Source organism: Lissotriton helveticus, chromosome 5_2 (assembly GCF_964261635.1).
Source record: "Lissotriton helveticus chromosome 5_2, aLisHel1.1, whole genome shotgun sequence".
Classification (NCBI taxonomy): domain Eukaryota; kingdom Metazoa; phylum Chordata; class Amphibia; order Caudata; family Salamandridae; genus Lissotriton; species Lissotriton helveticus.
In genome coordinates, this window is record NC_136066.1 from 15,497,070 (window position 1) to 15,521,203 (window position 24,134).

General features: G+C 53.9%; 1 protein-coding gene across 1 annotated transcript in view; it reads right to left on the reverse strand.

Moving 5' to 3' along the window:
• The window catches only part of COL27A1 (collagen type XXVII alpha 1 chain), a 1,232,768-nt gene that overhangs the window by 214,124 nt on the left and 994,510 nt on the right, over window positions 1–24,134 (reverse strand). Inside the window, exon 37 of the mRNA XM_078646681.1 lies at window positions 5,085–5,192. Within this exon, the coding sequence (XP_078502807.1) occupies window positions 5,085–5,192 (108 nt within the window). The remainder of the gene's footprint in view (window positions 1–5,084; window positions 5,193–24,134) is intronic.

Below are 24,134 nucleotides of genomic sequence, written 5' to 3' on the forward strand. Positions count from 1 at the left end.
GTCAGTCCCCAGTAACATGCACCAGGAGTGCCAGGGCTTGTAAATACAAATGCTGCTAGTGGGCCTGCAGCACTGGTTGTGCCACCCACAGAAGCGGCCTGGTAAAATGTGTCTAGGGTCTGCCATTACAGAACCTGCGTGCAGTCTGGAACTGTCATGCTGGCTGGGCAAGTGCACCCACTTGCCAGCCCCTAAAACTCCCCTTTACTTTATGTGAGTCACCCCTATGGTAGGCCCAAGGGCAGGGCGCATTGTAAGCATAAGGTAGGACAAGCCCTGATGTGTGTGGCATGTCCTAATAGTGAATTACAGCCATTTTTATTTTTCACTATTGTAAGGCTACCTGTTCTCATAGGCCAGAATGGGCTGCTGGAATTATTACACTCTATAATCCTAACTGACTCAGAGAGCATGGTAGAAAGTCAAGTTTAGTATGCCTGAACTCAGAATAATAAAATACATCTTTTAGTAAAGTTTATTTTAATATCCTGCGTTTGCAAATACTACTTTTAGAAAGTTAGTATTTGCTTGCCTAACCATTTCAGCCCACCTCTGCTCTGATGTGTATCTGCTGCCTGGGTTCTGTGAGTGACAGGGCTGGGGCTGATAGGTGGTGAATAGAGGGATTACACCGGGATGGGTGGGAGGAGTGCCCCTTGACTCTGAATAGGGCTGTTCTCTGCCACCTCAATGCTGGCTGCGCTCCCTGGGGAGCGGCTGATGTCTCTGCCCTGCACCTTGTGAAGAGAGAGGGGAAGACTGTCAACAAAGTGCTCCTGGACTGTACTTGTCACAACAATGCTTGCTCCACCTCCTGCGGCGCGTCTGATGTCCCTGCCCTACTCACTGAAAGGAGAAGCTAGAGTCTGCAAAACAAAGTGCTCAGGGCCTGGACTGGATTAGGCAAATGCCCCCCTGGCCGGCAAGAACAAAGGAGTTGTGGTATAAATGTAGGAGCCCTGCTCCTAAGAAATCAGATCCTGTTTTCACCAAGAAGAACCTCTGCCCGAAGAGAAGGACCTGGGAAAGCTGCATGGAGGACTACTGTCTCTGACCTGGGAGACTGGCCTGTGGTGGGTGCCTTGCTGCAAGGAGAGGAGAAGAACTGAGAAAGACTCTTTGAAATCTATTTGTGCATTTCCTAAAAACGATCTCCAAGGGCTTGGAAGCGAGCTTGCCCCCTGAACTGGGCCCCAGGACCATTGGGCTCATCCTGCCTTCGCTGTCTGCTGATGGCCTGCTGCCTTCCTCCCTCGCTGGAGCCGTGATTTCCGGTGTGCCTCGCCCCCTCCTTGAGCCGTGACATTTGTGTCTGGCCGCCCCTGCCTCGTGTGAGCCCCGCTCGAGTCTGAGCCGTTCACTACATGCCTCGCTGGGCCACCCGCACTTTGTCACCTTGCGTGCTCTGTCATCTCACCCCTCCCACCGGAATCCAATCCGAGTGCTGTTTAATGCCCCAGACGGCCCGTACGTATGAGACGTACCTGGCCGCCCCGCTTGCACTCTGAAGTTCCGAGGGCCACGCCGCATGCTGTCAGCTTCCCCGTGCGCTCCGTACTGGGAGCCCTGTGCCGCGCCTGCCCGCCTTGCACCGCAGCTCTCCCCCCGCAGACCCGAAGGTACAGCTGGACCATCAACGCGTACTAAAGCAGTACGCCTCGTACGCCACAAGCAGACGCCTCGCCCCGCGAACGCCTACAGCCCCGCGAACGCCTACAGCCCCGGAGTGTCCTCCCCTCTCCCCGCAGTCCGGCTCTCACGCCTCGCACCTCGAGGCCCCCTACAAAGCCAGACTACCAGCGGAAAGCCGCCGACTCCGTCTCGGGCCCGCCTTCACCTGTGGCCGCTCCTGTGCGTGACGAACTCCATCCCTAAAGGTACTGTGCGACTCGAACTGAGTCTGAGTGTGCATCGGACCGCAGGGTCCGCAACGTTTGGTTAAGCTCATTTTTAAAGTACGAACTGCCACGAACGGGTCGCACAGCCAGTGCGAAGCGCACAGGACCCAAAACTAAGCATTTTGAAAGAACTCTTTTATACAAAAGTATTGTGGCCTTATTTGTGAAACGTTACTTGGTCTTGTCATAAGTCTACTTGAAATATTCATATAAAAGACTTATCTTTATATAACTACGCCTGGTGTCCATTTGTGGTATTTTTATATTACTGTGTATGGTCATAAATGCTTAACTAACTAAACGCCCTTAAGTTTAGCATTGTCTGCTCGCGCCACACAACCTAGAGGGTGAGCAGGGGTTATTTTTAGGAGTAAGTCCCTTGCCCTGACTAGAGGAGAGGGTCCCTGTTTGTCACAAGTGCCTACCTGTGCCAACCAGAGACTCCCAAATCTAACAATAACACACCGGTAAAGTACACATTTTAAAATGCAAGAAGAGTAAGGGAAAAAGTCATTTGAAGGTATTTATTGCACAAATAACCAAGTGTTAGGGCTTTCCTAAACTTAACCATGCCTGCTTCGATGCGTACAGATAAGGGAAAACAACTGCAACAGCTGGCAGCTGTAAAAGAGAAGATGTGTCACCATTGGGGTGACCACCACACCACAGGTCAGAAGAGAAGATCTATGTCCATCAGGGTGACCGCCTCACTCCAGGACAGCGAGAAGATCTGTCACCATCAGGGTGACCACCTCACTCCAGGTCCGTGTGGACACCTTTTCATCTACAAATCATTCTTTGGAGCCGCAGCTCAGGAGGCGCAGGACGCGTGACTCAGAAGGCACAGGACGCACTGCTCAGGAGGCCTATGACGCACAGCTCAGGACGCATGGCTCAGGAGGCCCAGGATACGCAGCTCAGGAGGCGCGGCTCTGGATGTGCTGCTCGGGAGGCACAGTGCAGGACACGCAGCTCAGGAAGCACGGCTCTGGAGGCGCACTGTTGTATGGCATTTTAGGACCCTAGTGTAATTTTCCCGATTCATGCCCTTATATAGGTATAAATCACCATATCCTTATATAGGCATAGAAATCATAACCATATTTGGACATAGCTCATGCAGTCCAAATACGGCATGGCTACTTCTGAAAATCCACAACGATTTCTTGGAAAACTCGGCATCAGCAGCTAGGGACTTCCCCCTGCTTGAATATTGATTTGTCCAAGAACTCATGGAGTTTTCAAAGAACTGAGACTCTTTGATGACGTCATTATGTCCACCTTTACGTCAAACTCGGCACCTTCAAGGTATAAATATGCCCACACTTGCCATAGCAAAAACACGGTGGTTTAGAGCAGTTAGACTATCTACTTGCCTGACGCACCCTGCTATAGCAAGTGCCGAAGGAAGCCGACCCTCCAGCAGACGTACTGAGAAAGATGCTGTCTTTTCTCTTGCCGAGAAATACAGCTCCAGTGTTTCAAAGCTCCCCTTGCGGGTTGTTGGTAAATCGAGTCCTGAGACTGACCTCCTTCATTCTACACCAGGGTACGGAGCTGATTAGACCCTTGGAGAAATCTTGGATAGATTCTTGGCAAAGAATACTACATTTATGCTACACCTCACTTACTCCTTCCCCCGTACTTGGCTTAGGTTAGGTACATCGGGGTAGGCGTATTTTAGACGCACCAGTTGAGTACTTTTTAGCCTCTGTTATTTATGTATGCATTTATCTATGGTCTAGGAACCATAAAATGCTCTTAAAGTATTATTTTATTCTACTCTTTTTACTGTAGTCATTAAATTTTGCAAACAGTATTACGATTGTAGCAGTTCACTTCTTATGCTTGAGAAAGAAGACTGTTCAATAAATACCTTTTATTGAAAACACCCGTCTCTCTATTTCTCTGCACCTCTGGTGAAACGAAGCATGCACGAATGACTGAGTAAAATATCTATCTATTGTTTCCACGACTCTGAAGATCAGTTTTATCTTGGGGAAACAAAGTTGTCATGTTTATGCGGTTGTCAGAAACTAAAACCCTTCTTGTGAACTCGAGAAAGTTTCTAGTGACCTCTGAGCTAGCTGGCATTCATAATTAAGTCTAATATATTTGGTAGAGACCTAGTAGACATAAGTCCTACGTCACATCTATAGGATATATTATTCCAATGCGCAGAGCCTATTGGGAATATAGGAACTACACTACAGCACGAGGCGCTGCTCAGGAGGCGCAGGGCAGGAGGCGCGGGGCAGGACGCGCAGCTCAGGAGGCGCGGCTCTGGAGGCACAGGAGGCGCAGTTCAGGAAGCGCGGCTCAGGAGGCGCGGGGCAGGATGCGCAGCTCAGGATGCACGGCTCTGGAGGCGCAGGAGGAGCAGTTCAGGAGGCGCGGGGCAGGAGACGCGGGGCAGGACGCGCAGCTCAGGAGGCGCGGCTCTGGAGGCGCAGGAGGAGCAGTTCAGGAGGAGCGGGGCAGGATATGCGGCTCAGGAGGCGCGGGGCAGGACGCGCAGCTCAGGAGGCACGGCTCTGGAGGCGCAGGAGGAGCAGTTCAGGAGGCGCGGGGCAGGAGGTGCGGCTAAGGAGGCGCGGGGTAGGAGGTGCGGCTCAGGAGGTGCGGCTCAGGAGGCGCGGGGCAGGAGGTGCGGCTCAGGAGGCGCGGGGCACGAGGCGCTGCTCAGGAGGCGCAGGGCAGGAGGCGCGGTGCAGGACGCGCAGCTCAGGAGGCGCGGCTCTGGAGGCGCAGGAGGAGCAGTTCAGGAGGTGCGGCTCAGGAGGCGCAGGGCAGGACGCGCGGCTCAGGAGGCACGGTTCTGGCGGCTCAGGAGGCGCGGGGCAGGAGGTGCAGCTCGGGAGGCGCGGGGCAGGACACGCAGCTCAGGAGGCGCGGCTCTGGAGGCGCAGTTCAGGAGGCGCGGGGCAGGACATGTAGCTCAGGATCCACTGGTTGCATGGCTCAAGTGTTCTCATGACCCCAGGTCACAAGACCAAGCTGTCATGTGACGCTCAGACTCCCGCCTCCTGGCTTGGGTGGTTCCACAGACAGGGGAGTGCAGGCTGAAGTCAGGTGAGAGGAGTGATGGTGAGAGAGAAGCAGGGGGAGATCAGCGGTGGGAGGAGAGTGTGAGGGAAGGAGTGCAAGACATCTCTGAGACGAATCGAGACATATTTCTGAACTCACTCGGACACCGGTGCTTCCGGGGGCTCCTGGGGGTCCATCCTTTCCTTGGAGCCCCACCAGGCCCCGCTCTCCTTTCTCTCCTTCTGGCCCAGGTTCACCTTTTTGCCCCTGAAAGAAACACAATGAGCAGAGTGTCAAAGCCAGAAAGAAATCCACCTCAGAGCTGGCTCACACCTCCCAGAGGGCCAGGAAGCGACAGCGACACCGTGGGAAGACCCAGCAACGCCATCGCTTCCGGCAGGGTCAGGGCGAGCGAGGGGTCTTAACAGATGTCGTGGCCAGGAGGGGGCAGCGATGCCATGTTTGACGTCAGAGGCATTTAACATTGTTACAAATGCCCCCTTACTGGAAAACTGGAAGACTCAAGAGTGCGAAGATCTGCCCCATCTCTCATACAGGTGTGCCCCTCTGACAGATGTGACCCTCTCCTCTGATACAGATCTGCCCCTCCTCTCATACAGGTGTGCCCCTCTGACAGATGTGGCCCTCTCCTCTCATACAAGTGTGCCCCTCTGACAGATGTGACCCTCTCCTCTCATACAGATGTGACCCTCTCCTCCTCCTCCTCATACAGATGTGCCCCTCTCTTACAGATGGGCCCCTGGTAAGAAAGTGGCTCTGTATATACTGCACCAAAGTAAGGTACAGTGTGTACAGAGTCCAACGGTCCCCAGAGGTTTGGCAGAGGCTAAAGTTAGATATAACCTTACTCTCTTCGCTAAAGTGGTAGCTTGGTCGAGCAGTAAGGCAGTATCAGAGGACAGTGTAAAGAATTTGTTGTACACACTCAGTCAGCAAATGGTCTCACACACTCAAGAACTGAACTCTAGGCCAATTGTTTTGTATATAAAAATTGTTTTATTTTAGAACCACAGGTTGGTATAAAAATACTTTCTCAGAATGAGATGCTACAGTTGAATACTTTCAATGAGCAAAAGACTTTTGAATGCGATAGATACCGTGGTTGCAACATGCAACACAATCTTAACACAATAATAACACTGAGCTCAGTGGGAATTTTAAGTAAACTGCAATATCATTTACTTTACGAATGTTTTTCTTACTCAGGGCTGGATCCTGGACTCAGCCCTGGTGCATTTCCTGAAAACAGTTGAAGGAAGTTGTTTATGTTAAACAGGTGATTTTTAAGGAATATTTGTATGTCGCAAAAATCGACACAGAAGAATTTCTGGTAAAAACCAGGCAATGTTATCCTATGGAGGAAAATCAGGTTATCGGAAAATCACCGTTGAAATTACTTTTTCTGGTCAATGCTGGGCACCAAGCTCCAGCACTGGGATCTCTTCTGGTATCAGGTGAATAATTTCGTTTTTGTTGATCTGATGATTTTTAGTGAATATTTCAAAGTTTCAAAACTCGACACTTAGAAGAATTTCCAAGTGAAAACCAGTGAATGTTACCCTATGGAGAAAATGTAAGTTATCGGCTTTCAGGTAAGTACTCGACTGGCAGAGTTAAGGTTCTGGGGTAAGACTCAGGGGTCTCCCAGGTTCAGGTAGGTACAATAGTTACACCCTCAGCGACACTGGGGCAGCCGGGTGAAGAGAGAGTAGGCCCAATGTTAGCCTATGGAGGGTAGGGGCCTTTGGTTGGTGGCTGCTAGCAGGCAGGCCACGCGGCTGTGGGAGCTGGGCTCCTGGTCACTTACACAAGGCAAGTGGGGAAGTAGAACAGAACAGTCGGTGCACATCCAGTGGCTCTGGGGCAGCTGGGTGCAGAGTGCTTTTGAGTCGTAGGACGCCTTATGGATTTCAATGGGAAAGCTGCGAGACGAACAATGGCTGCAGGCTTGGGGACGGAGATTCTTCAGGTGCGACCACCACTTCGAGGGGTAAGTTGGGAAGCTGTAGGTTGGGTAGACACCCAGGAGTTGGGCACAGGGGGCCGTAGGGCGCCGGGTGCAGGGGTGTCTTTAGGCGACGGGAAATCTTACCCTCCGCTGGTCGCGGTTGGGGGGATCCCTGGTGTTGAGGCTACAGGCATCGCAAGGAGCGTCGAGGAGGGTCCTTGGGTGCTGGATTCTTGGTCACAGTCACCAGGGGGACGTCGTCGTGGTCTTTGTTCACTCGGGCACGGACCAGGTTCGGCGGGTGCAGAGTGTGCTGGATTTACGGTTCCTGGCTGGAACCAGGGGTTGTTGCTGTTTGAGCAGAACCACTGCTCGTGGGAGTCCTAGTCTTTAGTTGAGCAAGGCAGGCAGGTCCTCCGGGGTTTTCGAGGTTGCTGACCACAGGAGACACCGGGGTTAAGCAGAAGCAGGTTCGAGGGTCGACAGGCCAGTAGGGCTGGGGCTAAATCAGTTGGTGTCGTCCTCTTGTAAGCAGCTGCACGGAAGGTCTTCTGTCTTCTTGTTCTTCTTTAATTTCTGAATAGGGATCTGAGGAAGGAAAGTTCAGGGTGCCCCTAAATACTAAAGTTAGGGCCGTTAAAAGTAGGGAATGGGTCCCTTCCCTGGGGTGAGTACACCCCCTATCCTGCCACTCTCCAGTGGGAGGGGGGCAGGAGCCTAGTCCTGATTGAGTAGAGCTCCCCATATTCAAGATGGCCGGAGCCCGGAGTTGTGCTTCACCTCGCCTCCCCCACTTGAGGGGTGGGGTTGGCAGAGGCTGGCACACCTCCTTTCCTCACTTTGTTTTTCCCACCGTTCTTCCCGCCAGAGTAGGGGTCAGAACCGGTGGGGACCTGTTGCTGAGTAGAGTAAGTGGTCTGGAGAAGCTCACAGAGGCGCCATGCCTTTGAAGCTTCCCCCTTCCCATCCTGGGGGAGGAGACCTAGCACCTCGCCCCAGGATGTGCATTGTTGCAGGCCCGGGAGAGCGAATGACTCTCGACCCAGGGGTCCAGCAACATGTCTGCTGTGTGGCAGCCTAAGCGGGCATCTCAGTCAGGATGCGGGTTGTGGGTTAGTTTCAGGGGGCAACTCTAAGTTGCCCTCTGTCGTGCATCTTACATTAAATCCCACGCTGGCATCAGTGCGGGTTTAATGTGCTGAGAAGTTTGATACCAAACTTCTCAGTCTTCAGTGAAGCCATCCTGGTGCTGTGGAGTTCGTGATGACAACCTCCCAGCACTGTATACTCTTAATGGCATCACTGCACTTACAGTGCCCAGGAATGGCCCTGGGTACTGCAGGGGCACAGGGCTCAGGCACCTGTACCCACACCACTGGCCTAGGGCACCCGGCTGAAGTGGATATGGAAGCATTGTTCCTTTAGCGCCGATGCACCCCGGCTTCCGCTTTCCTAACCAAGACACTTTCTTTTTGTTCTTTCCTGTCATCTTTATATGGTTTCATCTCGGCTTTATGGGAATGAGAGAAAGGGCAGTTATTTCTTCAGGTGAGAGAAGGTATCTTACCGAGTATAGAGGACATTTGTCGCAGCAGTGGGAGTCATAGGACAGGTATCCCTTTCCCTGCTGCTCTTACCCTAATTCCTATCCCTCCCTTGATTGCCTCAGTACTCTGTGTCTGCTTAGTCAGAGTTGGGGGTATCAAGAGGTCGACCCCTTCGATCGTCGCCCAGATCCTCAGGAGTTCCTGCGATCGTGACAAGTTTTGAGCTCATCCTGGAGCCTGGGTCGGGTCTGGACCTCAGATTCCTTGGGTTGGCTGAAGACAAGAGTTTTGTCATTTGCGGAATCTCTGGCATCGACAGGAGCTTTGGTACCAGCCTTGCCAGTGCCTTAAGTGCCATCTTGGGGTGCAAGTGGGATGCTCACCACCCTTGGCGTGTGCAGGGCCCGATGCCTTTGTCCTGGTTCCAACAGAAGCCCAAAGGAGGCGGCCCCTGGTGGGGGCACGCTCAGGGCTTGATGCTCGACTGTTAGGGGTGCACTGCCCTAACTTGGCATGAGATAATTTGTGAGTGGAGGCATAGGTCTCTGGGACGCATGGTGAAATTGTGGCCCTAGGCATCGTCTTCATCTGAGGTCCCGGGGTCTTCAGAGTTGGCCCAACATCCTGATAACGACTTGCAGTCTAATGGACCTGAAAAAAGAATCCGGTCTGGGACTGAACGTCATCTGTGCTCCTCGGATTCTTGATCGGCTGGCCTCTTCTCCCTCCTTGGCACCAAAGTTATCTTCTTTCCTGAAGATATCTGGAGTTGCGGAGGACGCCTGGTGGTCCATCCTGCAATGAGTCCAGAACCTTCCCCTTCAACACCTTAAGGTTTTCTTCGAAAGTAAGACAAGGCAGAACCCATGGGTGGTATCTTCGTGGTCAGGAAAAAGACACAAGTTGCAGACACTGCGATGGTCTGACCAAGGATATTACGAACTGCAGTGGGGCAACGCTGGAAGGACGTCCATTCCAACACGCCCTTCTGGTTTGCATTTTCTGTCGAGGCCTGAAGGAGTATGCGTGGTCCCCACAGGGCACGCTTAGGTCTGCAGCATCCGAGGTGGTGAGCAATGGCCTTCGATGCCTTTGGAAGTACATTAGAAGAAGGCACCACAAAGGGCTGTCAAGAAGAGGGTCGACTATGTCAACACGTCTTTATCAAAAAACAAAGGGAAATATTAGCAAGGGCGATATCGCCGCTTTAGCGGGACTTTTTACCGCTAAAGCAGCGATAATTTAATCGCCCTATTAGCAAGCTGTCGCTAACAGCAGTTAGCGACAGCTTTTAGGCGATAGCTACAGGTTTGGGGCCCGCTTCGCATGTCAGCGATATTTATCGCTAATGACATGCAAAGTGGGCGTACCCAACCTGTTAGCCACTGAAAGCAGTCGCTAATGTCGCTCTCGCAAATTAGCAAGGCAAAAAATCCTAAGCCCGATTATCGCTAGAATCTAACGCCTGCTAAAAAGTTGATTTACCTGTATAGTCAATGGGGGGTGGATTATCAGATTAAGCCCCCATTGGCGTTAATGTGAGAATATCGCTGGATTTCCAGTGATATTCTCGCATTTCGCCGCTATCGCTGGATATTTTATCGCATTGGACATAAACGTTGCTAATAGCATGTTATCTCTGCGATAATATCCGGCGATAGGCAGCGATAAAAAAAATGCGCTAAGCGCATTTAGCGATAATTATCGCTATTAGTTGCTAATATGCCCCAAAGTTGGGCCCTAAAAATAAAACCCTGAGCTCTCTCAATGAACGTCCAAATCTGAAGGCAGAAAAAACAATCCAACATTGCGCCAGTCCCCATGCACGTTCCCCACAAAGCGAAGGGTCATAATGTATATTAAGACCTGAAAGACTTCTTTAAACAAAAACAATTACTAATGCACAAGTCCAGCACTAGATGGCAGGAAAATGCACAGCAGGTGCATCTACAGCCATACAGGCTACACACATCTGTAGAGCGTTTCAACACATCTGGAGTGTAAAGAACCACCTTTGAAGAGGGTCACAGCGTACATCTGGCACGGATACACAAATACACCGATATTTGTAAAGGTTACAGATTCAGTGATAGATCAGGAGAGGTCAAAGAAACACATCTTTAGAAGAAGAAGAGCAACACATCTGGAGAAGCTAGAGAAGCACCTCTGGGGAGTGGGCCTAGTGACACATCTGGCGAGGTTACAGAAGTGCATCTATAAAGGCACCTCCATAGGAGCACAGCATCTCAAGTGGAGAGCACATGAACACAGACACAGACCTTTGGAAGGAGCACAGAGACATTTCTATAGAGGAACACCCTGCACAAGAGCAGAAAAGACGACATTCCGAAAGGGGACGAGAGCTGTCACCGGCAGCAGCTAGGAGAGGGCAGGACAGGCCAGCAGAGTAGAACAGACCTGCTAGGACCCAGTGACACGTCCACACTCAGGATCCGGTAGAAGTAAGAGCTTCAGAAACTCTAGGACTACACAAAACCCATTTGGATGATCAAACACAGATTTAAAAACAGTAATTAAACGCTAATCACATTATGACGATATGAGGCAGGGCTGCTACTCACTGACATGTTGTTGGGCTGGACCGCGCTTTCTCAGCGACATTATGAATGAAGGGACATCGATTAATCGGCCTCATATGGAGCACTGGGATATTATCTTTGGTTGTGATGCTCTCTGGGGCATTGGACTCTCACTGGGGCTCGGTCTCTTTTTAGTTTGACTGCTCTCAGTCTGAGGATCGCTACGGGGTCCGGCTGCTTCCTTGGGTGGGTCACTCTATGGGGTCAGACTGCTTCTTAGGGTGGGTGTCTATCCGTCTCTACGGGGTCAGACTGCTTCTTAGGGTGGGTGTCTATCCGTCTCTACGGGGTCAGGCTGCGTCTTAGGGTGGGTGTCTATCCGTCTCTACGGGGTCAGGCTGCGTCTTAGGGTGGGTGTCTATCCGTCTCTATGGGGTCAGGCTGCTTCTCAGGGTGGGTGTCTATCCGTCTCTACGGGGTCAGGCTGCTTCTTAGGGTGGGTGTCTATCCATCTCTATGGGGTCACGCTGCTTCTTAGGGTGGGTGTCTATCCATCTCTATGGGGTCAGACTGCTTCTTAGGGTGGGTGTCTATCCATCTCTATGGGGTCAGACTGCTTCTTAGGGTGGGTGTCTATCCGTCTCTATGGGGTCAGGCTGCTTCTTAGGGTGGGTGTCTATCCGTCTCTACGGGGTCAGGCTGCCTCTTAGGGTGGGTGTCTGTCCATCTCTATGGGGTCACGCTGCTTCTTAGGGTGGGTGTCTATCCATCTCTATGGGGTCAGACTGCTTCTTAGGGTGGGTGTCTATCCGTCTCTATGGGGTCAGGCTGCTTCTTAGGGTGGGTGTCTATCCGTCTCTACGGGGTCCGGCTGCTTCTTAGGGTGGGTGTCTATCCATCTCTATGGGGTCACGCTGCTTCTTAGGGCGGGTGTCTCTCCGTCTCTATGGGGTCACGCTGCTTCTTAGGGTGGGTGTCTGTCCGTCTCTATGGGGGCAGGCTGCTTCTTAGGGTGGGTGTCTATCCGTCTCTATGGGGTCAGGCTGCTTCCTTGGGTGGGTGTCTATCCATCTCTATGGGGTCACGCTGCTTTTTAGGGTGGGTGTCTATTCTTCTCTATGGGGTCACGCTGCTTCCTTGGGTGGGTGTCTATCCATCTCTATGGGGTCACGCTGCTTCTTAGGGTGGGTGTCTATCCGTCTCTATGGGGTCAGGCTGCTTCTTAGGGTGGGTGTCTATCCGTCTCTATGGGGTCAGGCTGCTTCTTAGGGTGGGTGTCTATCCGTCTCTATGGGGTCAGGCTGCTTCTTAGGGTGGGTGTCTATCCGTCTCTATGGGGTCAGGCTGCTTCTTAGGGTGGGTGTCTATCCGTCTCTACGGGGTCCGGCTGCTTCTTAGGGTGGGTGTCTATCCATCTCTATGGGGTCAGGCTGCTTCTCAGGGTGGGTGTCTATCCGTCTCTATGGGGTCAGGCTGCTTCCTTGGGTGGGTGTCTATCCATCTCTATGGGGTCACGCTGCTTTTTAGGGTGGGTGTCTATTCGTCTCTATGGGGTCACGCTGCTTCCTTGGGTGGGTGTCTATCCATCTCTATGGGGTCACGCTGCTTCTTAGGGTGGGTGTCTATCCGTCTCTATGGGGTCAGGCTGCTTCTTAGGGTGGGTGTCTATCCGTCTCTATGGGGTCAGGCTGATTCTTAGGGTGGGTGTCTACCCGTCTCTATGGGGTCAGGCTGCTTCTTAGGGTGGGTGTCTATCCGTCTCTATGGGGTCAGGCTGCTTCTTAGGGTGGGTGTCTATCCGTCTCTACGGGGTCCGGCTGCTTCTTAGGGTGGGTGTCTATCCATCTCTATGGGGTCAGGCTGCTTCTCAGGGTGGGTGTCTATCCGTCTCTATGGGGTCAGGCTGCTTCCTTGGGTGGGTGTCTATCCATCTCTATGGGGTCACGCTGCTTTTTAGGGTGGGTGTCTATTCGTCTCTATGGGGTCACGCTGCTTCCTTGGGTGGGTGTCTATCCATCTCTATGGGGTCACGCTGCTTCTTAGGGTGGGTGTCTATCCGTCTCTATGGGGTCAGGCTGCTTCTTAGGGTGGGTGTCTATCCGTCTCTACGGGGTCACGCTGCTTCTCAGGGTGGGTGTCTATCCGTCTCTATGGGGTCAGGCTGCTTCTTAGGGTGGGTGTCTATCCATCTCTATGGGGTCAGGCTGCTTCTCAGGGTGGGTGTCTATCCGTCTCTACGGGGTCACACTGCTTCTTAGGGTGGGTGTCTATCCGTCTCTATGGGGTCAGACTGCTTCTTAGGGTGGGTGTCTATCCGTCTCTATGGGGTCAGACTGCTTCTTAGGGTGGGTGTCTATCCGTCTCTATGGGGTCAGGCTGCTTCTTAGGGTGGGTGTCTATCCGTCTCTACGGGGTCAGGCTGCTTCTTAGGGTGGGTGTCTATCCGTCTCTATGGGGTCACGCTGCCTCTTAGGGTGGGTGTCTATCCGTCTCTATGGGGTCACGCTGCCTCTTAGGGTGGGTGTCTATCCGTCTCTATGGGGTCAGGCTGCTTCTCAGGGTGGGTGTCTATCCATCTCTATGGGGTCAGGCTGCTTCTCAGGGTGGGTGTCTATCCATCTCTACGGGGTCAGACTGCTTCTTAGGGTGGGTGTCTATCCATCTCTATGGGGTCAGGCTGCTTCTCAGGGTGGGTGTCTATCTATCTCTATGGGGTCAGGCTGCTTCTTAGGGTGGGTGTCTATCCATCTCTATGGGGTCAGACTGCTTCCTTGGGTGGGTGTCTATCCGTCTCTACGGGGTCAGGCTGCTTCCTTGGGTGGGTGTCTATCCATCTCTATGGGGTCAGGCTGCTTCCTTGGGTGGGTGTCTATCCGTCTCTACGGGGTCAGGCTGCTTCCTTGGGTGGGTGTCTATCCATCGCTATGGGGTCAGACTGCTTCTTAGGGTGGGTGTCTATCCATCTCTATGGGGTCAGGCTGCTTCTTAGGGTGGGTGTCTATCCATCTCTATGGGGTCCGGCTGCTTCTTAGGGTGGGTGTCTATCCGTCTCTACGGGGTCAGGCTGCTTCTTAGGGTGGGTGTCTATCCGTCTCTACGGGGTCCGGCTGCTTCATCTCTATGGGGTCAGGCTGCTTCTTAGGGTGGGTGTCTATCCATCTCTACGGGGTCAGACTGCTTCTTAGGGTGGGTGTCTATCCATCTCTATGGGGTCAGGCTGCTTCTCAGGGTGGGTGTCTATCCATCTCTACGGGGTCAGACTGCTTCTTAGGGTGGGTGTCTATCCGTCTCTATGGGGTCAGGCTGCTTCTTAGGGTGGGTGTCTATCCGTCTCTACGGGGTCCGGCTGCTTCTTAGGGTGGGTGTCTATCCATCTCTATGGGGTCACGCTGCTTCTTAGGGCGGGTGTCTCTCCGTCTCTATGGGGTCACGCTGCTTCTTAGGGTGGGTGTCTGTCCGTCTCTATGGGGGCAGGCTGCTTCTTAGGGTGGGTGTCTATCCGTCTCTATGGGGTCAGGCTGCTTCCTTGGGTGGGTGTCTATCCATCTCTATGGGGTCACGCTGCTTTTTAGGGTGGGTGTCTATTCTTCTCTATGGGGTCACGCTGCTTCCTTGGGTGGGTGTCTATCCATCTCTATGGGGTCACGCTGCTTCTTAGGGTGGGTGTCTATCCGTCTCTATGGGGTCAGGCTGCTTCTTAGGGTGGGTGTCTATCCGTCTCTATGGGGTCAGGCTGCTTCTTAGGGTGGGTGTCTATCCGTCTCTATGGGGTCAGGCTGCTTCTTAGGGTGGGTGTCTATCCGTCTCTATGGGGTCAGGCTGCTTCTTAGGGTGGGTGTCTATCCGTCTCTACGGGGTCCGGCTGCTTCTTAGGGTGGGTGTCTATCCATCTCTATGGGGTCAGGCTGCTTCTCAGGGTGGGTGTCTATCCGTCTCTATGGGGTCAGGCTGCTTCCTTGGGTGGGTGTCTATCCATCTCTATGGGGTCACGCTGCTTTTTAGGGTGGGTGTCTATTCGTCTCTATGGGGTCACGCTGCTTCCTTGGGTGGGTGTCTATCCATCTCTATGGGGTCACGCTGCTTCTTAGGGTGGGTGTCTATCCGTCTCTATGGGGTCAGGCTGCTTCTTAGGGTGGGTGTCTATCCGTCTCTATGGGGTCAGGCTGATTCTTAGGGTGGGTGTCTACCCGTCTCTATGGGGTCAGGCTGCTTCTTAGGGTGGGTGTCTATCCGTCTCTATGGGGTCAGGCTGCTTCTTAGGGTGGGTGTCTATCCGTCTCTACGGGGTCCGGCTGCTTCTTAGGGTGGGTGTCTATCCATCTCTATGGGGTCAGGCTGCTTCTCAGGGTGGGTGTCTATCCGTCTCTATGGGGTCAGGCTGCTTCCTTGGGTGGGTGTCTATCCATCTCTATGGGGTCACGCTGCTTTTTAGGGTGGGTGTCTATTCGTCTCTATGGGGTCACGCTGCTTCCTTGGGTGGGTGTCTATCCATCTCTATGGGGTCACGCTGCTTCTTAGGGTGGGTGTCTATCCGTCTCTATGGGGTCAGGCTGCTTCTTAGGGTGGGTGTCTATCCGTCTCTACGGGGTCACGCTGCTTCTCAGGGTGGGTGTCTATCCGTCTCTATGGGGTCAGGCTGCTTCTTAGGGTGGGTGTCTATCCATCTCTATGGGGTCAGGCTGCTTCTCAGGGTGGGTGTCTATCCGTCTCTACGGGGTCAGACTGCTTCTTAGGGTGGGTGTCTATCCGTCTCTATGGGGTCAGACTGCTTCTTAGGGTGGGTGTCTATCCGTCTCTATGGGGTCAGACTGCTTCTTAGGGTGGGTGTCTATCCGTCTCTATGGGGTCAGGCTGCTTCTTAGGGTGGGTGTCTATCCGTCTCTACGGGGTCAGGCTGCTTCTTAGGGTGGGTGTCTATCCGTCTCTATGGGGTCACGCTGCCTCTTAGGGTGGGTGTCTATCCGTCTCTATGGGGTCACGCTGCCTCTTAGGGTGGGTGTCTATCCGTCTCTATGGGGTCAGGCTGCTTCTCAGGGTGGGTGTCTATCCATCTCTATGGGGTCAGGCTGCTTCTCAGGGTGGGTGTCTATCCATCTCTACGGGGTCAGACTGCTTCTTAGGGTGGGTGTCTATCCATCTCTATGGGGTCAGGCTGCTTCTCAGGGTGGGTGTCTATCTATCTCTATGGGGTCAGGCTGCTTCTTAGGGTGGGTGTCTATCCATCTCTATGGGGTCAGACTGCTTCCTTGGGTGGGTGTCTATCCGTCTCTACGGGGTCAGGCTGCTTCCTTGGGTGGGTGTCTATCCATCTCTATGGGGTCAGGCTGCTTCCTTGGGTGGGTGTCTATCCGTCTCTACGGGGTCAGGCTGCTTCCTTGGGTGGGTGTCTATCCATCGCTATGGGGTCAGACTGCTTCTTAGGGTGGGTGTCTATCCATCTCTATGGGGTCAGGCTGCTTCTTAGGGTGGGTGTCTATCCATCTCTATGGGGTCCGGCTGCTTCTTAGGGTGGGTGTCTATCCGTCTCTACGGCGTCAGGCTGCTTCTTAGGGTGGGTGTCTATCCGTCTCTACGGGGTCCGGCTGCTTCATCTCTATGGGGTCAGGCTGCTTCTTAGGGTGGGTGTCTATCCATCTCTACGGGGTCAGACTGCTTCTTAGGGTGGGTGTCTATCCATCTCTATGGGGTCAGGCTGCTTCTCAGGGTGGGTGTCTATCCATCTCTACGGGGTCAGACTGCTTCTTAGGGTGGGTGTCTATCCGTCTCTATGGGGTCAGGCTGCTTCTTAGGGTGGGTGTCTATCCGTCTCTATGGGGTCAGACTGCTTCTTAGGGTGGGTGTCTATCCATCTCTATGGGGTCAGGCTGCTTCTTAGGGTGGGTGTCTATCCATCTCTATGGGGTCAGGCTGCTTCCTTGGGTGGGTGTCTATCCGTCTCTATGGGGTCAGGCTGATTCTTAGGGTGGGTGTCTATCCGTCTCTACGGGGTCAGACTGCTTCTTAGGGTGGGTGTCTATCCGTCTCTATGGGGTCAGGCTGCTTCTTAGGGTGGGTGCCTATCCGTCTCTACGGGGTCAGACTGCTTCTTAGGGTGGGTGTCTATCCGTCTCTATGGGGTCAGGCTGCTTCTCAGGGTGGGTGTCTATCCGTCTCTATGGGGTCAGGCTGCTTCTTAGGGTGGGTGTCTATCCGTCTCTACGGGGTCAGACTGCTTCTTAGGGTGGGTGTCTATCCGTCTCTATGGGGTCAGACTGCTTCTTAGGGTGGGTGTCTATCCGTCTCTATGGGGTCAGACTGCTTCTTAGGGTGGGTGTCTATCCATCTCTATGGGGTCAGGCTGCTTCTCAGGGTGGGTGTCTATCTGGCTCTATGGGGTCAGACTGCTTCTTAGGGTGGGTGTCTATCCGTCTCTATGGGGTCACGCTGCTTCTTAGGGTGGGTGTCTATCCATCTCTATGGGGTCAGGCTGCTTCTTAGGGTGGGTGTCTATCCGTCTCTATGGGGTCAGACTGCTTCCTTGGGTGGGTGTCTATCCATCTCTATGGGGTCAGACTGCTTCTCAGGGTGGGTGTCTATCCGTCTCTACGGGGTCAGGCTGCTTCTTAGGGTGGGTGTCTGTCCGTCTCTACGGGGTCACGCTGCTTCTTAGGGTGGGTGTCTATCCGTCTCTACGGGGTCACGCTGCTTCTTAGGGTGGGTGTCTATCCGTCTCTATGGGGTCACGCTGCTTCTTAGGGTGGGTGTCTATCCGTCTCTACGGGGTCAGGCTGCTTCTCAGGGTGGGTGTCTATCTGGCTCTATGGGGTCAGGCTGCTTCTTAGGGTGGGTGTCTATCTGGCTCTATGGGGTCAGGCTGCTTCTTAGGGCGGGTGTCTATCCGTCTCTACGGGGTCACGCTGCTTCTCAGGGTGGGTGTCTATCCGTCTCTATGGGGTCAGACTGCTTCCTTGGGTGGGTGTCTATCCGTCTCTACGGGGTCACGCTGCTTCTCAGGGTGGGTGTCTATCCGTCTCTATGGGGTCAGGCTGCTTCTTAGGGTGGGTGTCTATCCGTCTCTACGGGGTCACGCTGCTTCTCAGGGTGGGTGACTATCCGTCTCTATGGGGTCAGGCTGCTTCTTAGGGTGGGTGTCTATCCGTCTCTACGGGGTCACGCTGCTTCTCAGGGTGGGTGTCTATCCGTCTCTATGGGGTCACGCTGCTTCTTAGGGTGGGTGTCTATCTGGCTCTATGGGGTCAGGCTGCTTCTCAGGGTGGGTGTCTAACCGTCTCTATGGGGTCACGCTGCTTCTTAGGGTGGGTGTCTATCCGTCTCTACGGGGTCAGGCTGCTTCTCAGGGTGGGTGTCTATCCGTCTCTACGGGGTCAGACTGCTTCTCAGGGTGGGTGTCTATCCGTCTCTATGGGGTCAGACTGCTTCTTAGGGTGGGTGTCTATCCGTCTCTATGGGGTCAGGCTGCTTCTCAGGGTGGGTGTCTATCCGTCTCTACGGGGTCAGACTGCTTCTTAGGGTGGGTGTCTATCCGTCTCTATGGGGTCAGACTGCTTCTTAGGGTGGGTGTCTATCCGTCTCTATGGGGTCAGACTGCTTCTTAGGGTGGGTGTCTATCCGTCTCAATGGGGTCAGGCTGCTTCTTAGGGTGGGTGTCTATCCGTCTCTACGGGGTCAGGCTGCTTCTTAGGGTGGGTGTCTATCCGTCTCTATGGGGTCACGCTGCCTCTTAGGGTGGGTGTCTATCCGTCTCTATGGGGTCACGCTGCCTCTTAGGGTGGGTGTCTATCCGTCTCTATGGGGTCAGGCTGCTTCTCAGGGTGGGTGTCTATCCATCTCTATGGGGTCAGGCTGCTTCTCAGGGTGGGTGTCTATCCATCTCTACGGGGTCAGACTGCTTCTTAGGGTGGGTGTCTATCCATCTCTATGGGGTCAGGCTGCTTCTCAGGGTGGGTGTTTATCTATCTCTATGGGGTCAGGCGGCTTCTTAGGGTGGGTGTCTATCCGTCTCTACGGGGTCAGGCTGCTTCCTTGGGTGGGTGTCTATCCATCTCTATGGGGTCAGGCTGCTTCCTTGGGTGGGTGTCTATCCATCGCTATGGGGTCAGACTGCTTCTTAGGGTGGGTGTCTATCCATCTCTATGGGGTCAGGCTGCTTCTTAGGGTGGGTGTCTATCCATCTCTATGGGGTCCGGCTGCTTCTTAGGGTGGGTGTCTATCCGTCTCTATGGGGTCAGGCTGCTTCTTAGGGTGGGTGTCTATCCGTCTCTACGGGGTCCGGCTGCTTCTTAGGGTGGGTGTCTATCCGTCTCTATGGGGTCAGGCTGCTTCTCAGGGTGGGTGTCTATCCATCTCTACGGGGTCAGACTGCTTCTTAGGGTGGGTGTCTATCCATCTCTATGGGGTCAGGCTGCTTCTCAGGGTGGGTGTCTATCCATCTCTACGGGGTCAGACTGCTTCTTAGGGTGGGTGTCTATCCGTCTCTATGGGGTCAGGCTGCTTCTTAGGGTGGGTGTCTATCCATCTCTATGGGGTCAGGCTGCTTCTTAGGGTGGGTGTCTATCCATCTCTATGGGGTCAGGCTGCTTCCTTGGGTGGGTGTCTATCCGTCTCTATGGGGTCAGGCTGCTTCTTAGGGTGGGTGTCTATCCGTCTCTACGGGGTCAGACTGCTTCTTAGGGTGGGTGTCTATCCGTCTCTATGGGGTCAGGCTGCTTCTTAGGGTGGGTGTCTATCCGTCTCTACGGGGTCAGACTGCTTCTTAGGGTGGGTGTCTATCCGTCTCTATGGGGTCAGGCTGCTTCTCAGGGTGGGTTGCTATCCGTCTCTATGGGGTCAGGCTGCTTCTTAGGGTGGGTGTCTATCCATCTCTATAGGGTCACGCTGCTTCTTAGGGTGGGTGTCTATCCATCTCTATGGGGTCAGGCTGCTTCTCATGGTGGGTGTCTATCCGTCTCTATGGGGTCAGGCTGCTTCCTTGGGTGGGTGTCTATCCATCTCTACGGGGTCAGGCTGCTTCTTAGGGTGGGTGTCTATCCGTCTCTACGGGGTCAGACTGCTTCTTAGGGTGGGTGTCTATCCGTCTCTACGGGGTCAGACTGCTTCTTAGGGTGGGTGTCTATCCGTCTCTATGGGGTCAGGCTGCTTCTTAGGGTGGGTGTCTATCCGTCTCTATGGGGTCAGACTGCTTCTTAGGGTGGGTGTCTATCCGTCTCTATGGGGTCACGCTGCTTCTTAGGGTGGGTGTCTATCCGTCTCTATGGGGTCACGCTGCTTCTTAGGGTGGGTGTCTATCCATCTCTATGGGGTCAGGCTGCTTCTTAGGGTGGGTGTCTATCCATCTCTATGGGGTCAGACTGCTTCTTAGGGTGGGTGTCTATCCATCTCTATGGGGTCAGGCTGCGTCTTACGGTGGGTGTCTATCCATCTCTATGGGGTCAGGCTGCTTCCTTGGGTGGGTGTCTATCCATCTCTATGGGGTCAGGCTGCTTCCTTGGGTGGGTGTCTATCCATCTCTATGGGGTCAGGCTGCTTCCTTGGGTGGGTGTCTATCCATCTCTATGGGGTCAGGCTGCTTCCTTGGGTGGGTGTCTATCCATCTCTATGGGGTCAGGCTGCTTCTTAGGGTGGGTGTCTATCCGTCTCTACGGGGTCAGACTGCTTCTCAGGGTGGGTGTCTATCCGTCTCTATGGGGTCAGGCTGCTTCCTTGGGTGGGTGTCTATCCGTCTCTATGGGGTCAGGCTGCTTCTTAGGGTGGGTGTCTATCCGTCTCTATGGGGTCAGGCTGCTTCCTTGGGTGGGTGTCTATCCATCTCTATGGGGTCAGACTGCTTCTCAGGGTGGGTGTCTATCCGTCTCTATGGGGTCAGACTGCTTCCTTGGGTGGGTGTCTATCCATCTCTATGGGGTCAGACTGCTTCTTAGGGTGGGTGTCTATCCGTCTCTATGGGGTCACGCTGCTTCTCAGGGTGGGTGTCTATCCGTCTCTATGGGGTCAGGCTGCTTCTCAGGGTGGGTGTCTATCCATCTCTATGGGGTCAGGCTGCTTCTCAGGGTGGGTGTCTATCTATTTCTATGGGGTCAGGCTGCTTCTTAGGGTGGGTGTCTATCCGTCTCTACGGGGTCAGGCTGCTTCCTTGGGTGGGTGTCTATCCATCTCTATGGGGTCAGGCTGCTTCCTTGGGTGGGTGTCTATCCATCGCTATGGGGTCAGACTGCTTCTTAGGGTGGGTGTCTATCCATCTCTATGGGGTCAGGCTGCTTCTTAGGGTGGGTGTCTATCCATCTCTATGGGGTCCGGCTGCTTCTTAGGGTGGGTGTCTATCCGTCTCTATGGGGTCAGGCTGCTTCTTAGGGTGGGTGTCTATCCGTCTCTACGGGGTCCGGCTGCTTCTTAGGGTGGGTGTCTATCCGTCTCTATGGGGTCAGGCTGCTTCTCAGGGTGGGTGTCTATCCATCTCTACGGGGTCAGACTGCTTCTTAGGGTGGGTGTCTATCCATCTCTATGGGGTCAGGCTGCTTCTCAGGGTGGGTGTCTATCCATCTCTACGGGGTCAGACTGCTTCTTAGGGTGGGTGTCTATCCGTCTCTATGGGGTCAGGCTGCTTCTTAGGGTGGGTGTCTATCCATCTCTATGGGGTCAGGCTGCTTCTTAGGGTGGGTGTCTATCCATCTCTATGGGGTCAGGCTGCTTCCTTGGGTGGGTGTCTATCCGTCTCTATGTGGTCAGGCTGCTTCTTAGGGTGGGTGTCTATCCGTCTCTACGGGGTCAGACTGCTTCTTAGGGTGGGTGTCTATCCGTCTCTATGGGGTCAGGCTGCTTCTTAGGGTGGGTGTCTATCCGTCTCTACGGGGTCAGACTGCTTCTTAGGGTGGGTGTCTATCCGTCTCTATGGGGTCAGGCTGCTTCTCAGGGTGGGTGTCTATCCGTCTCTATGGGGTCAGGCTGCTTCTTAGGGTGGGTGTCTATCCATCTCTATGGGGTCACGCTGCTTCTTAGGGTGGGTGTCTATCCATCTCTATGGGGTCAGGCTGCTTCTCAGGGTGGGTGTCTATCCGTCTCTATGGGGTCAGGCTGCTTCCTTGGGTGGGTGTCTATCCATCTCTACGGGGTCAGGCTGCTTCTTAGGGTGGGTGTCTATCTGTCTCTACGGGGTCAGACTGCTTCTTAGGGTGGGTGTCTATCCGTCTCTACGGGGTCAGACTGCTTCTTAGGGTGGGTGTCTATCCGTCTCTATGGGGTCAGGCTGCTTCTTAGGGTGGGTGTCTATCCGTCTCTACGGGGTCAGACTGCTTCTTAGGGTAGGTGTCTATCCGTCTCTATGGGGTCACGCTGCTTCTTAGGGTGGGTGTCTATCCGTCTCTATGGGGTCACGCTGCTTCTTAGGGTGGGTGTCTATCCATCTCTATGGGGTCAGGCTGCTTCTTAGGGTGGGTGTCTATCCATCTCTATGGGGTCAGACTGCTTCTTAGGGTGGGTGTCTATCCATCTCTATGGGGTCAGGCTGCGTCTTAGGGTGGGTGTCTATCCATCTCTATGGGGTCAGGCTGCTTCCTTGGGTGGGTGTCTATCCATCTCTATGGGGTCAGGCTGCTTCCTTGGGTGGGTGTCTATCCATCTCTATGGGGTCAGGCTGCTTCCTTGGGTGGGTGTCTATCCATCTCTATGGGGTCAGGCTGCTTCCTTGGGTGGGTGTCTATCCATCTCTATGGGGTCAGGCTGCTTCTTAGGGTGGGTGTCTATCCGTCTCTACGGGGTCAGACTGCTTCTCAGGGTGGGTGTCTATCCGTCTCTATGGGGTCAGGCTGCTTCCTTGGGTGGGTGTCTATCCGTCTCTATGGGGTCAGGCTGCTTCTTAGGGTGGGTGTATATCCGTCTCTATGGGGTCAGGCTGCTTCCTTGGGTGGGTGTCTATCCATCTCTATGGGGTCAGACTGCTTCTCAGGGTGGGTGTCTATCCGTCTCTATGGGGTCAGACTGCTTCCTTGGGTGGGTGTCTATCCATCTCTATGGGGTCAGACTGCTTCTTAGGGTGGGTGTCTATCCGTCTCTATGGGGTCACGCTGCTTCTCAGGGTGGGTGTCTATCCGTCTCTACGGGGTCAGGCTGCTTCTTAGGGTGGGTGTCTATCCGTCTCTATGGGGTCAGACTGCTTCTTAGGGTGGGTGTCTATCCATCTCTATGGGGTCAGGCTGCTTCTCAGGGTGGGTGTCTATCCGTCTCTATGGGGTCAGGCTGCTTCTCAGGGTGGGTGTCTATCCGTCTCTATGGGGTCAGACTGCTTCTTAGGGTGGGTGTCTGTCCATCTCTATGGGGTCAGACTGCTTCCTTGGGTGGGTGTCTATCCATCTCTATGGGGTCAGACTGCTTCTTAGGGTGGGTGTCTATCCATCTCTATGGGGTCAGGCTGCTTCTTAGGGTGGGTGTCTATCCGTCTCTATGGGGTCAGACTGCTTCTTAGGGTGGGTGTCTATCCATCTCTATGGGGTCAGGCTGCTTCTTAGGGTGGGTGTCTATCCATCTCTATGGGGTCAGACTGCTTCTCAGGGTGGGTGTCTATCCATCTCTATGGGGTCAGGCTGCTTCTTAGGGTGGGTGTCTATCTGTCTCTACGGGGTCACGCTGCTTCTTAGGGTGGGTGTCTATCCATCTCTATGGGGTCAGACTGCTTCTTAGGGTGGGTGTCTATCCGTCTCTATGGGGTCAGGCTGCTTCTTAGGGTGGGTGTCTATCCATCTCTATGGGGTCACGCTGCTTCTTAGGGTGGGTGTCTATCCGTCTCTATGGGGTCAGGCTGCTTCCTTGGGTGGGTGTCTATCCGTCTCTATGTGGTCAGGCTGCTTCTTAGGGTGGGTGTCTATCCGTCTCTACGGGGTCAGACTGCTTCTTAGGGTGGGTGTCTATCCGTCTCTATGGGGTCAGGCTGCTTCTTAGGGTGGGTGTCTATCCGTCTCTACGGGGTCAGACTGCTTCTTAGGGTGGGTGTCTATCCCTCTCTATGGGGTCAGGCTGCTTCTCAGGGTGGGTGTCTATCCGTCTCTATGGGGTCAGGCTGCTTCTTAGGGTGGGTGTCTATCCATCTCTATGGGGTCACGCTGCTTCTTAGGGCGGGTGTCTATCCATCTCTATGGGGTCAGGCTGCTTCTCAGGGTGGGTGTCT